At 43.5% G+C, this 14,040-nt stretch overlaps 1 protein-coding gene across 1 annotated transcript in view; it reads right to left on the bottom strand.

Annotated features, from left to right (window-relative positions):
• The window catches only part of LOC120995543 (S-adenosyl-L-methionine-dependent tRNA 4-demethylwyosine synthase TYW1-like), a 244,696-nt gene that overhangs the window by 211,313 nt on the left and 19,343 nt on the right, over nucleotides 1–14,040 (bottom strand). The window contains exons 3-4 of the mRNA XM_040424815.1: nucleotides 5,699–5,839; nucleotides 4,911–5,012 (exon numbers count right to left, since the gene is read on the bottom strand). Coding sequence (XP_040280749.1) covers nucleotides 4,911–5,012; nucleotides 5,699–5,839 — 243 coding nt within the window. The remainder of the gene's footprint in view (nucleotides 1–4,910; nucleotides 5,013–5,698; nucleotides 5,840–14,040) is intronic.

Below are 14,040 nucleotides of genomic sequence, written 5' to 3'. Positions count from 1 at the left end.
CAGACCGGACCGGCAGATGCTCAGGTTAGATGGATCCAGACGTAGACATAAAGATGCAATCAAACGTGGGTTTATTGATCCAAACATACAGTGATGCAATACAGGAATGCAGTAGATGCTGTCATGTGGATGTCTTTTCTGAGGCTAACTGCTGAGGCAACTGCTGGTCAAAAACTGATGCCTTCACAAGCCGAGGTGTGTGTCTCCAGTCACAAAGGATGCAGCACAGAAAAAGGCTACAGGAAGTGACCAGGCCCAAGGCTGCTAAAACCACGCCCAGAGATAAAACTTTATTTAACAAGAACGAAGGCGTGCAGCATATGAATTCCGGCCAGCAGATGGCAGCAGAGAACAATAGACTTAAACAACATAGGTAAAACAAGAAATAATACAGTGCAGAAATTCAATATGAAAGGAACAGCACACAGAGGCACACCGCATTATAAATAGTGATAATGCTATGCGCTCCTGCAAGTTCAGAACAGAGGATCACACGCACACACAGAGCGCGATTCCCATAATGGACTCGCTAGTGTGAAAAAGCCCTGAGAGCTGCCTCATCCTCCTTTCTGCTCCAAGTCAACATTTGTATATATTACACAAAGTCCGCCATACTATTGCTAAAACTAATAAATATAAAAAAAAATTCTGAGAGAAAAAGGGGGGAAAATTAGTATGTAGTCTGATATACTATTATTAAAACTAATAATTAACTATTTTTTTATTTCACTTTTAATTCACTATTAACCTCTTAAGGACACCGGGCATACCTGTACGTCCTGTGCATTTATGATCACAGCCGGGCGGTGATCGGAACAAGGTGCCTGCTCAAATCATTGAACATGCACCCTGGGACAATGCGGGGGGACAATATATATAATTTAACTCACCTTAATCCACTTGTTCGCGCAGCCCGGCTTCTCTTCTGAAGTGAATAGGGCTGCGTGAAAATCGTAAGAAAGTGCGGAAGCGGTACGATTTTCACGCACGGTTGCTAGGAGATGATCGGGATGGGGACTCTATTATTATTATTTTCCCTTATAACATGGATATAAAGGGAAAATAATAGCATTCTTAATACAGAATATATATATTCATCTGGCAAAAAATTCTGAACTAAGTATCATGATCTGTAGAGCGGCGCCCAGGGATCTCACTGCACTTATTATCCCTGGGCGCCGCTCCGTCCTCCGGTATGTTCAGGGACTTGGTTATAGTAGGCGGAGATGCCCTTGTTCTCCTGGGCGTCTCCTTCTCCTAGGCCAGGCATCCTCAAACTGCGGCGCTCCAGCTGTTGCAAAACTACAACTCCCAGCATACCCGAACAGCCTACAGGTATCAGCCTACAGCAGGGCATTGTGGGAGTTGTAGTTTTACAACAGCTGGAGGGCCGCAGTTTGAGGATGCCTGTCCTAGGCTGAAGCGCTGGCCAATCGCAGAGAAAAAAAGGAGACACCCAGGAGAACAAGGGCAGTCTCCGCCTAGTATAACCAAGTCACCGGACATACCGGAGGACATAGTGGGAGAACGGAGCGGCGCCCAGGGATAATAGTAAGTGCAGTGAGATCCCTGGGCGCCGCTGTACATATCATGATACTTAGTTCAGAATATTTTGCCAGATGAAAGGTCCTCTTTAATCCACTTGTTCGCGCAGCCCGGCTTCTCTTCTGTCTTCACCTTTGCTGTGCAGTAGGAAAGAGGACCTGTACTCATCACATGGTCCGCACTTGCTTCCGGATTACAATGTGTCTTTCACTGAAGCCCCATTCACTTCTATGGGGCCAGGGCTGCGTGAAAAACGCAGAATATAGAACATGCTGCGTTTTTCAAACAACGTAGAACTGATGCGTGAAAAAAAATATATAATTCTCATGTGCACAGACCCATTGAAATGAATGGGCCAGGATTCAGTGCGGGTGCTATGCGTTCACGTCACGGATTGCACCCACGCGGAAAACTAAATCGTATGAAAGGGACCTTAGGAAACAGCACAGTTTTTTTGTTTTTCAAGTATTGGTGCCACACACTGCCCCTCTTAGGTCCTGCACTAGGCATAACATAGGGTATTCGTGCTGAATGGATAAAACAATTTAGAGTGATAAAGCACATTGGGCTGGCACATATTCTGTACAAGTAGCACTTTCCTTTACAATGGCACTTACAAACTTCTGGGGAATAGAAAGCCGAATTGCTGACTTGCATGTGTCTTGTTTGACATCCTGATAATGACATTTCAGTATCTCAGCAGAGAACAGAAACAAACGTGTGCTGCCCCATTTCATAAGAAGTTTTTAAAACGATGTCATTGACCACCTGTCAAAAACCAAGGCACTTAAAAAAATAAAAAAGGGGGGGGGGGGAATTGGTTTAAAGCAAATATATAAATGTTAACTACTACAACCCACATTCTACACCCTTTTAGGCTGGTTGCTCACTAGCGTTAGAGATGCGGCAGGCTGTATTGGTTTTCAAGGCTCCGTACAGCCCCATTCACTATAATGGAGACTGGCAGAGATCTGGCCGCATTCCATCAAATAAGCCAAGACTCGGGCACGCAGCAGTTTTCTTCAATTCTCAGTATATTTTCCGGAATGCAGCTGGATCTTCACGGCTCCCCATTATAGTGAACGGGTGTCGGACAGAGCCTTACAAACCTCAGCCAAAACAGCCTGCCGCAACTCTGACGCTAGTGTGCAACTAGCTTCAATCATCACCTTAAGACAAGGATTCCATTAGATAAAGGAAGCCCTGTTATCTACCATAATGACAGATTTTTGGGTAGGGAGGCTCCATTGGGCATATATGGCAGAAAGATCGTTCCTATTTCAAGAAAAAAATAAAATACAAGGGAGTGATTTATTAGGAATCCTCTGCCCATTGGGCAAAAAACTATTTGTAAACAACCAGAAAAAAAGCTAATACCCTCTTGTTGGAAGTCCAGAATTTTGACTCCCAACTTCAGGCCTTTACAGCATAGTGAGATTGGGCCATGAATACCCTAGAAACTCTCCCACAAGTCTTATCTGCTCAACAGACAATAGACACTGAGAAGCAATGTCAATTATGCTGAGAAGCAGTAATTAGATAAAAGCATAGTATTGAGGATGTGCGATCCAGTTTCACTCCTATATTTTACATGTCCTGTAGAATCTATGCTCTTTTCCCCACTGGTACTAGCACTCCTCCCCATTCGGCCCAGGTGCTTTTTTTTAGCAGAAGCCTGCATAAGGGTATAAATTCCTACCAGCTCTCAGTTGGAGTTCTTGAGAGCATGTGATAAGGTGAGCTTTGACAACTGTTCACATGGTGCGGTGCTGTGCGGCAGCCATTGTTGCTCTGGTGCTGTGCCCACAGTGCCAGGGTGGCTCTGCCAGACAGCAGGGGCGTTGTTTGGCTGCTGGGTCCCGCTGCCTGCTGGTGCAGTGCTGCAGCGCCGGTGGTCACCGCACAGCGCCACGCCAAATTTAGAGTAGGTTCCTACTCAAGGAGGCAACCTTGTCATGGTGAGTGGGCCTATACTTTTTGATCAAATTGTATACCAATGCCTCATGTACAGTATGCAACATAGGGGTAGGAATACTATAAATTGCGCTGAGAAGCAGTTATTAGATAAAAGCATTGGCTGTGCGATCCAGTTTCACTCTTATATTATACAGACAATAGACACTGCTGTTTAATCTGGAAAATCAAGAATCACCATGCCTTGGAGACAATACAGGGCCTTGCCCCCTGTGGAGCACACCTGTGAACACGTGATTTCTTTGTGCTTCCAGACCTGGGAGGTGCCACGGCCTGCGGTGACCTGTTCTGCAAGTCTGCTTGACCTTCAGAGGAAGAACAGCTCAAGGATACCACCTACAGAAAGGTGTAACCGCTACAGGCATGTCTACACACTATAAATGAGCTGTGATGGTTGGCAAAGACAGTGCCTGGGAGGTGTTCCAGAGCACCGGTGGGCCCTGTATGGGCTATGTTTGTGTGTGTATGTAAGGCTAGTATATTGATAGCTAGTTAGGCACTTCCCATGCAATTCATTCCATTATGTTCCTAACCTTTAGTTAGTCAACCCTTCATGTATAATTCCCTGAACCATTAATAATTCCCTTTTTAAAGATCCACTAGATACCTTTGTTAAGTTACAACTGTCACTCTAAGTCTCTACATCCTCATGAACAGACAAAGACATAACATTAAAACCATCGCCTACTATTGTACTGTTACCCCTAGAGCCTCCAAAACAACGTGACACGTTGAGGCATGGACCACAGGAACTCTGAAGATGTTATTGTATCTATGCATATTTAAAAGTGCCGTCCCAAGGGTGGAGAGGGCCTCAAAAAGGGACATGCGCCCAATAAAATCCTCATTTGGATGAGTGCTGTGGCAAGGAATGTTTTCACTGCCAGTTTAATGATTGCTCTTGCTTGGACCACTTTTAGGAAATACTAACTACAACGTACTGGCCAAAACAGTCTAGACTTTAGTAACCGGTTGACATCAGATTTAGCGTTAATAGCAACTTTTCATGCCACAGTTTTGAGACTCACCTCTATAAGCCTCTATTCTAAGTTGTGGCAAAAAAAAAGTTAGAAGTGATATCATCTGATCGCCAGGCCAAGTGGTCTCGATGAAAAGGAGAAGAGGATATTACTAAAACAGCAAACTGTTCCATAGAAGCTTAAAGGGGTTATCAGGGTTCAGCGCAGGTCAAGGGGGAGCACGAAACGCTCCGATGCTCCACTCATACATGGTAAATGAGTGAAGGGGAGCTTATGCCAGGGTTAAGCTCTGAACCCGGACAACCTCTTTAAACTTATATAGTTGGCATAGAATATGTTTGGCCATATAAATATAATTACTATTAGAGAAAGCAATGGACGTCAAATTGTTTTATGTACATATTTTCTCACCTCTTCGACCAAATGGTCGTCTGGATCATAGTCCTTCATGTTTATAATTTCAACAGAAATGCCCAGAGAAGTGACGTCTTCAGCAAGAGCACTGGCAAAGCCCTAAAACAAATCACATTACGTCACTTTAGTCACATTCTTATGTGCACTTGAAATGACACGCAGAGATGGCTCATTAACTTGCCCATATAATAACTACAGTATATACATATTTTTAACTGCATCCCATCAGAATTAAAAGAAATGGATTAGGGTAAAGCATTTAGGTTAAGTCCAGCTGCAGGCTAAATTATCCACGTTACATGTGGATTTTGTCAAGGATTTGCCGCTAATTTTACTGTGTAAGCCACTGGGAAAATCCAGGCTATTCTGCAACATATTCAGACACAGATTCTTTCTGCTACATGCGGATGGGGTTTTGGGAACATCATGTATTGTACTGTAAATTGCCACAGGTTTGCAGAGCAGAATCCATACTGCAAATACATGGCAATTCTGTCGCATCTGGACCCGGGCTTGCCTTGCTAGGATTCCTACATCAGTGTCGGAGTGTCTTCCATGGAATACAATTCTAGACAGTAAAATATTTGGGCCAACAGGCCACTTATGGTTTGCTCCTTCTCAAGAGATCATAATTATAATTAGCCAGTGTGAACTAGAATTTATCTTCATTGATGTGAGAGAAAAAAATATATATAAAATTAGTAATCGGCAGCACGATCAATGCAGTCTCACCACAGCACTGCAGTCCTATGTAAACTGGGTGGATTAGCTTTTCTTTAACCTACCTTGGCAGTACCAGTCTGAGAGCCATAGAAGATCTTGACACCTGAAACAAAGACTTCTTTCTCCTTACTTAGATCAGAAGCGCTGTTTTTCACTGCTTTACTTGTCAATGAGGGCACGTCACTGTGTGACAAGGTTTCTACCTGTTGAGATTAAAAAAATATATATAAATACTGGGATCAGTATAACTTAACAAATAGTACCCAAGTCTCCCAGATACAATTGCAACTAGGAGTCCTGGCCACATTACCATTTAGCCAATGCAAAGGAGATATATCTGTAAGAATCTAACCCAAAATTCTGCTCAGAATCCATTGTGAAATGATCATTCCAGAATACTCTATCCCACTGGTGCAGGGGTGCACAACCTTCACCTAGTAACGCTGTTCTGTGATGTTTCCAACCATATGGACATACATACAGCTGTGTTCAATTCTAGGGAACGACAGATATTGATTTTTTTTAGAGCCAATACCGATAATCTGTAAACTTTCAGGCCGATAATTTATACCTATATTCTGTGCGTTTTCATTTTTGAAAAAAAAATAATTCCTGCACAAATCTGCTGAAAATTAACATGTTTATTGTTAACATTTAGCTTTTTTTTAGTAAATCTCTCTTTTTCATTTATACTTCATATTTTGGAGGGGTTTTTTTTATGTTTTTGTTTTTTTTACCAATTATTAGCCCCCTTAGGGGCTAGAACCCTTGTCCTAGTCACCCTGATAGAGCTGTATTAGGGTGAATAGGACTTCACACTCCCCCTGCTGTCCTGTGCATAGTACACACAGCGGCAGGGAGCTGACCATGGCAGCCAGGGCTTCAGTAGCATCCTGGCTGCTATGGTAACCGATCAGAGCCCCAGGATTACACAGCTGGGGCTCCGATCAGAAGCTGCCACCAATGAGGAGGAGGGGAGAGGGGACCCTGTGGCCACTGCCACTAATGACCAATACTGGGGGGCGCACTGCGCCACCAATGTTTTTAATACTGGGGTTTGGGGGGGCGCACTGCGCCACCAATGAAGATAATTCGCCCATTAAATCAAATACAGGAGGCGGGAGCTGGCTGCAGAATCATATAGCCGCACCCGACCTCTATGAGCGGTAGCTGCAATCTGCGGCAGTTAATCCCTCAGGTGCAAAAGGGGGTTAACTGCCGCGGATCGTAGCTACTTGTCAGAGGTCGGGTGCAGCTATACGATTCTGCAGCCAGCTCCCGCCTCCTGTTGAATTTGAATGAGTGAGTTAACATCATTGGTGGAGCAGTAACCACAGCTCCTCTGCTCTCTCCTCTCATTAGTAGCAGCAGCGGCACAGGGGGAGGGAGACACTGCTAACTTCTCCCCTGTGCTGCTGAGGGAACATGGATCGCGCTGATAGCAGCGTGATCCATGTTCGCGATTCGTTATCGGCATATCGACAAGGTTAGATGCCGATAACTTTGAAAATCCTGAATATGGTAAAACCGATAATCGGTCGATCCCCATCACCTAACTGCTTTCAAACAATACAAAGCCCATATCTCTATCTGCTACCTATCCAGGAATATGAGCAGTTAAAGTAGCCACCCTACCCCCCTTCCATCTGGAGGAGGAGGTGGGGGGGTGGTAGTTAGGTAGCTGACAGCCTGCAGGAGGAAAGGAAAAATAATAGATGAATAAAAATTTGTCCTTATCATTGTACTGACCCACATAATAAAGTTATGTTATTTAAACCAAAGTGAAGGCGGTAAATAAATATTGCTAAATAATGTTAATATTGCTGTTATTTTATCTTTCCCCCTAAAGATAAAAAAAAAAAAAATATTTACTACACACACCACAAAATGGTTTCCAAAAAAAACCTACAACTAATCCCGCAAAAGAAAAATTTTGATGAAAAAAATTTAAAAGTTTGACTGCTGGAACAAGGGAGAAAATGTTTCTAGTGCCTCATGCACACGACCATTCTGTTTTTTGCAGTCCGCAAACCGCGGATCCGCAAAAAACGAAAGCCGCCGTAATTTGCGGAATGGGCGGCCCGTTGTAGACATGCCTATTCTTGTCCGCAAAACGGAAAAGAATAGGACATGCTATATTTTTTTGCGGAGCCTCGGAACGGAGCAACAGATGCGGACAGCACACATCTTTTGCGGCCCCGTTGAAGTGAATGGGTCCGCACCCGAGCCACAAAAACTGCCGCTCAGATGCGGACCCAAAAAACAGTCGTGTGCTTGAAGCCTAAGACTAATTTGTCACTAAGGGGTTAAAAATGCAATTGTGTGCCCCGAGTTGTGTGCCATGATTTACTTCAGACTCATATTAAAAAGCTACAATTAAAAAAAGTTACAGGAGGGTTTTGGGAGTGTTTTTCCAATTTTATTTTTTTTTTATTTTTTTTTTTAGAGAAAGTTTTATTTTTCAAAAGAGAAAATACAGCAATCTTCTATTTCAATATCACAAAACAGTAAGATAGAAATACATTAATAAGTTCACTTCATCATGTATTGAATTTCCATTTTACTTATATACCCCCCTATCCCTCCCCCCAACCCCCCCTTTTTCTCTCCGCGGGGCTACTGTGTCTACATTTTAATCTTTATTTCCAGTTGCCCCCTTTTCCTTTTCACGGGCCTGCCGTATCTACATCGCCTGTCATTATTTCCAATTGCCCCATATCCGCCACCAAACTGCCTTTTTCCCTGCTGTTTGAGCTAGAATGTTCTCGTACTGCCCAACCCTATTCATCCTCTCCACCCATTCCTGGAAACTGGGGTATTTACTGGTACCCCAGTGTTTAACAATTATTATTTTAGCTAACGCAATGCCCCGAAGCCACAATGTCTGCTCAGTTTTATTTTGGTCTATCTCTGGGAATATACCCAGGATGGCGTAGTCAATGCATGCCTGGTACTTCATAGGGGAGCAGTCCTGCAGCTTCCGGAATATTTTAAGCCAATATTCCATTATCCCTGGGCATTCCCACAGCAGATGTTTATAGTCTCCTTTGTCTTTGTTACACTTATAGCAGTTCTGTCTCTTGTCTTTATAAATGATATACAATAATGCTGGTGTATAATAGAGGCGGTGTATCATTTTCAAAAGGATCCATGCATGAGCCGGTGACACAGTCGATCTCTTAATATTTCTGTACACGGTGTTCCACATAATAGGTTCCCGTTTATGTAGATCTCTTTCCCATTTAGCCTCACCCCTAAATGTAATCGTTTTTGTATATTCATGTTTAAGCTTAGCATATATATGTGATATAGAAGTGTTAGGTGTCATATCTTGACAAAAATCTAAGAAAGTATTACTTACTATCTTCAAATAATTCTTATTCTCCGTGTGATGTATAGCGTGACGTAATTGTTCATATCGAAATCTATCCATGAATCCCAATTTAATGTCTGGTAGTATTTCATTTAAGGGCTTAATCAATCCTTGATGAAAGACTTGTGCTATTAAATATATCCCATGTTTTTCCCAGTATTCAGAGTGGCCTAATTGCATAACTTGTGGTAAGTGTGTATTCCCCCATAATGGGGTGTACTGAACTGCTTCAGATACACCCACCGTAACTCTCATTTGTTGCCAAATATATCCAAGCATTCTACTAAACGGGTTTATTATAGTCTTAAAAACACCAGTTTCCAGAATATGAAAGAGATCCAACCATGGTCTACAGTGCTCCCCGAAGAGAAGACAAATGCATTTATTCTTTCGATTCCTCACACACCATCTCAATTGGGCAGCAAGATAGTATCCTTTTAAGAAAGGGATGGAGATTCCGCCCTCCTCTTTATATAGATACTGAATCTTAATTCTAACTCGTTTCCGGCCCCATATCAATTCATTAAAGAGGGTCTCTATCTTATTGAAAAACTTATCTTCTATCTTGATTGGGCTAGCATTGAGAACATATAGTAACATCGGTAATAATGTCATTTTAATAAGCGCTATTCGATTAATTTGTGACAGAGGGAGTTTTAACCATGTTCTAATTTTTTCCCTAACTTTATCTATTATTGGGTATATATTCAGTCTCAAATAATGTTCCAATTTGGACCCTATCAGGATACCCAGATACATTAAGGAGTCTGCTGGGGTCAATATACTGACCCGGAAATTATGGCCCAGTGGGACCGGTCGTCTTAGTGGAAGAAATTTAGATTTTTCCCAGTTTATATCATATCCAGACAGGGCTCCAAACTCATCCAGACTTTCCATAACCCTTGGCAAAGTTATGTACCCCTTCCCCAAGAAAAGCAGCATGTCATCTGCGTATAAACTGATTTTATCCGCTTCTCCCTCGCACCCGAAAGCGGCTATTTCCACATCTCTTCTGATTTTACATGCAATTGGCTCCAGGAACAGCGAGAAGAGCAAGGGGGAGAGGGGGCAGCCCTGGCGTGTTCCTCGGTTCAGGGGGAATGGGGCAGAGCACTCACCGTTAATTCGGACCCTAGATACCGGGTTTTGATACAGAATACGGACCCATCTGGAGAAATATTCACCCATCCTCACCCGCGACAGTACTCTCCAAAGGAAGGACCACTCCACCCTGTCAAAGGCCTTGGCGGCATCCAAAGACAGGATGGAGCAGTCCTCCCCTTCCCCCACCTGGATGTTCAAGAAAGCTCGCCTTATATTGTCCTGTATATTCCTTTTGGGAATGAATCCGGTTTGATCTGCATGGACAACTTTGTGTATAACAGTTTTTAGTCTGTTGGCTAACAGTTTGGCCAAAATTTTATAGTCTGTATTCAACAGAGAGATGGGGCGATAGGAAGAAACTGACAGCGGATCTTTCCCTCTCTTGGGGATCAGTGTGATGGTGGCTTCCATCCATGAGGGAGGAAGGGAACCCATTGTCCAAGATTGATTTAGTACCTCCAACATTTGGGGAAGAATAATTCCCTCATGTTTTCGGTATACTTCAAATGGGAAACCATCCACCCCTGGGGATGTATTCCCCCTGATAGATTGCAACGTGGCCTGTAATTCGATCAATTGGATAGGCCTATTTAGCCAATCAATATCTTGTTGGTCAAATTCAGGGATCTCAATGTTGTTCAAATATTGATCTATTTTTTCTCCCTGATTTTTAGACCCGGCTTGGTATAGTATCGAAAAATACCTTGTAAATTCCCTTAAAATATCTGCAGGGTCTTGTAGGGTATTTCCTGCCTCTGTCCTAATTCCAATGATGTTGGTACCTCCCCTTTGATTTTTTACTATCATGGACAGTAGTCTACTTGGCTTGCCGGACTCACTAAAACTCCTCAGCCCTGAGAAGAACATTTTATTCTGTGCTTTTTTGTATAAATATTGTTTATATTCATCTTGTACTTTTTTAAGTTGAAGTTGTTTTTCCGAGGTATTTACGTGGCTAATCTCATTCATTATCTGGTTAAGCCTCCCTTCTATTTCTTTTTGAGTTTGGGCAAAGAGATTTTTCTGTTTCCTGATTTCCTGTGCATATATACCCCGGAGGTATGCCTTAAGCGAGTCCCAAACCATGTGGATGTGGGTTGAATTGATATCATCCCTCCAGAAGAGTTTTATTTCTTCATTAATTTTATCTAGATCCTTTATAAATGTCATCCAATGAGGGTTGAGTTTAAAAATTCTATTTTGATTTGGTTTATTAGGACTGTCCAGTGTTACCATGACCGGGCTATGGTCGGAAATACCATGGCATTCATAGATCATTTTTTTAATCCTACTAATAAGCCCGGGGCTGGTGAGGGCCAGATCAACTCGAGACATGGACCTATATGTATTACTAAAGCATGAAAATGCTTGCTTATTTCCATAAAGAGATCGCCATACATCCACCAGTGCCATCTCTGTACAGATTCTAGATAGCACTGTACCTGATCCTGAGTTTAGCTCGTAGTTGGTTATAGTGGAGGTCCTATCTTTTTTTATGTCCATGACCGAGTTGAAATCGCCCATCACCAGCACCGGGCACTCCTCTCGTGCTGCGATGTAGTCCATTAATTTACATAGAACTATGGTAGCGAAAGGGGGCGGGATATATATAAATGCTATAATTCTCCTTTGCCCCTGCCAATGGCAGTGCAAAAAAATATACCGGCCCTCTTGATCGATTAGCTGTTCTATTGGGATGTAATCTACCTGTCTATGGATATAGACGCTGATTCCCCTGGAATATGCAGAATAACAGGAATGGTATTCGTGGGAGGCCCATCTCCTTCCGCCCAGCGCTGCCACCTTTTCTCCTGTGAGATGTGTTTCTAACAGGGCCACTATTGCTGGTAAATGTCTAGAAACTAAATCAAAAACTGCACATCTTTTAATTTTTTCCGCAAAACCGTGGATATTCCATGTCAGTACACCAGACATTTTAAGGAGTGAAGCAGCACTGGGCGGAAGAACAGGGGAACCCCCGGCAACACACCTTCAACACCATTACAATCCCCCGCGGAAAGAAACCCCCTCCCCCAAACCCCAATCCCATTCTGACCTACGAGTCGCAAACTGCGGCTCATTGGTCTCTAACTATAGGCTATCCCCCCCCCCCCCCACCGCCGACCCCCCCCACCACGATCATGGGCAGATCATCTGATGCCCTTAGAGTCCATCCATTCGGCTACGTCGCTTGGGTTGGAGAAGAATTGAGTGGTTTCTTTGTAGATAACCCGTAGTTTCGCAGGGTACATCATGGAATATTTCAGTTGAGCTTGTATCAGTCTTTTTTTGACATCCTTATATTCTCTTCTTTTATCTTGCGTAGCTTTTGAGAAATCCGGGTATATCTCTATATTAACATTATTATATTTCACCATTTGTGCTTCTCTCTTCCACCTAAGGATATTAACCCGATCCCTTGATGAGGTCATTTTAATTAACAATGGCCTTGGTGCTAGCCCTGGTGGAGGCTTTCTTATTGGGATACGGTGTGCTCTCTCCACTGTGGGTACTGTAACCGCGTCTGAGGCTATTATATTATCTGACAGCCATTTTTGTATAAAACCTATGGGGTCGTCTTTTTCTGCTCCTTCTGGAAAGCCCACTAATTTGAGGTTACCCCTCCGTGATCTGTCCTCCAGATCGGTCATTTTTTCCTTCAGTGCCTTATTATCACTCTCTACTGTTGCCATCCTTTTTTTTAGCTGGCTGGATTCTTTTTGTAACTCTGTAGTCAGTGTTTCATACTCTTTGATGCGCTGCCGCATTTTATTTAAATCGTCCCGTATTACCGAGATATCGGTCTGCACCGCTGCCACCGTTGTCGTTAGGGTACTTAGTGATTGGTTGGTTGTTCTAACTGCTTCCAGTATGCCTGCTAATTTATAATCGATGTTACTCATCTGGTTATCTACTTCTGCTACCCGGTTTTCTCCCACCTTATTTAGAGGGTTTTCATTCTCTTCAGGCTCCCCCATCTGTGATGTTTGTTTCTGATTACCCCTTGTCTTGGGCAATAGGGGTGGGGATTTAAGGTATTTATCCAACTGCGTCCTTACAGCGCCCCCTTTAGGTGAAGAGGTTCCTATGGACTTTCTGTTTTGCGGTTTTGGTGCCATTTTTTTTTTGCCCCCTTGATCCCCTCCCCTTTCGACCTCTTACACGGTGATTCCTAAATAGATATTACGCAGAACTAAACGTTCCTTATACACACCACCGTGTATATCTTATCGCACCCAGGAAGATTAACTAAATCCGAGATCTTACATATGGGCCCCCGGTCGCCTGGATCGCACAAGAATTTCTTAAAGTGATTGTGATTGTTCCAGTTCTGGGGCACGTAGATTCCAGAGTTTGGGGGTCAAGGGGGGGGCGGGGCAGTTTTTACTATGGTGCAGAGTAATGTCCAGCAATGAGGTGTAGCGTAGCGTCCAGCAATGCAACAAAGGTGATTTTCCCAGTTCTGGGGCACATAGATTCCAGAGTTTGGGGATCAAGGGGGGCGCGGGGCAGTTTTTACTATGGTGCAGAGTAATGTCCAGCAGTGAGGTGTAGCATAGCGTCCAGTAACGAGACAAAACAGAGGCAATGATGATATACACTGGTGAGACTTGTATATACTGGTGAAAACAGTATAGAACTTGACCGCTCTTATGGCGGCTATCGTGACAACCCCACCAGTAGAACAGTAGAACAGCTGACGAGTATAACATAATTAGACAATCAGCCTCCCCTCTCTTCAGGGCCACCCTGCGACAAAGCGGGTAATCATATAGTGAGCCGCTCAGCCCCCTTTTCCTCTAGGGCCACCTGGTGGCAGAACGGAGCAGATGATGCCAGGGAGACGGCTCACCAACAGCCGCTCCCAACAAGCAGCGCCAGGCAAGCGGGGCTCCCAGAAACAGCAGTGTAGTAACACACGTGGGG

This window comes from Bufo bufo, chromosome 3 (assembly GCF_905171765.1).
Source record: "Bufo bufo chromosome 3, aBufBuf1.1, whole genome shotgun sequence".
Classification (NCBI taxonomy): Eukaryota; Metazoa; Chordata; class Amphibia; order Anura; family Bufonidae; genus Bufo; species Bufo bufo.
The sequence above is the reverse complement of the archived record's forward strand: the minus strand, read 5'-3'. Positions and strand labels throughout refer to the sequence as shown.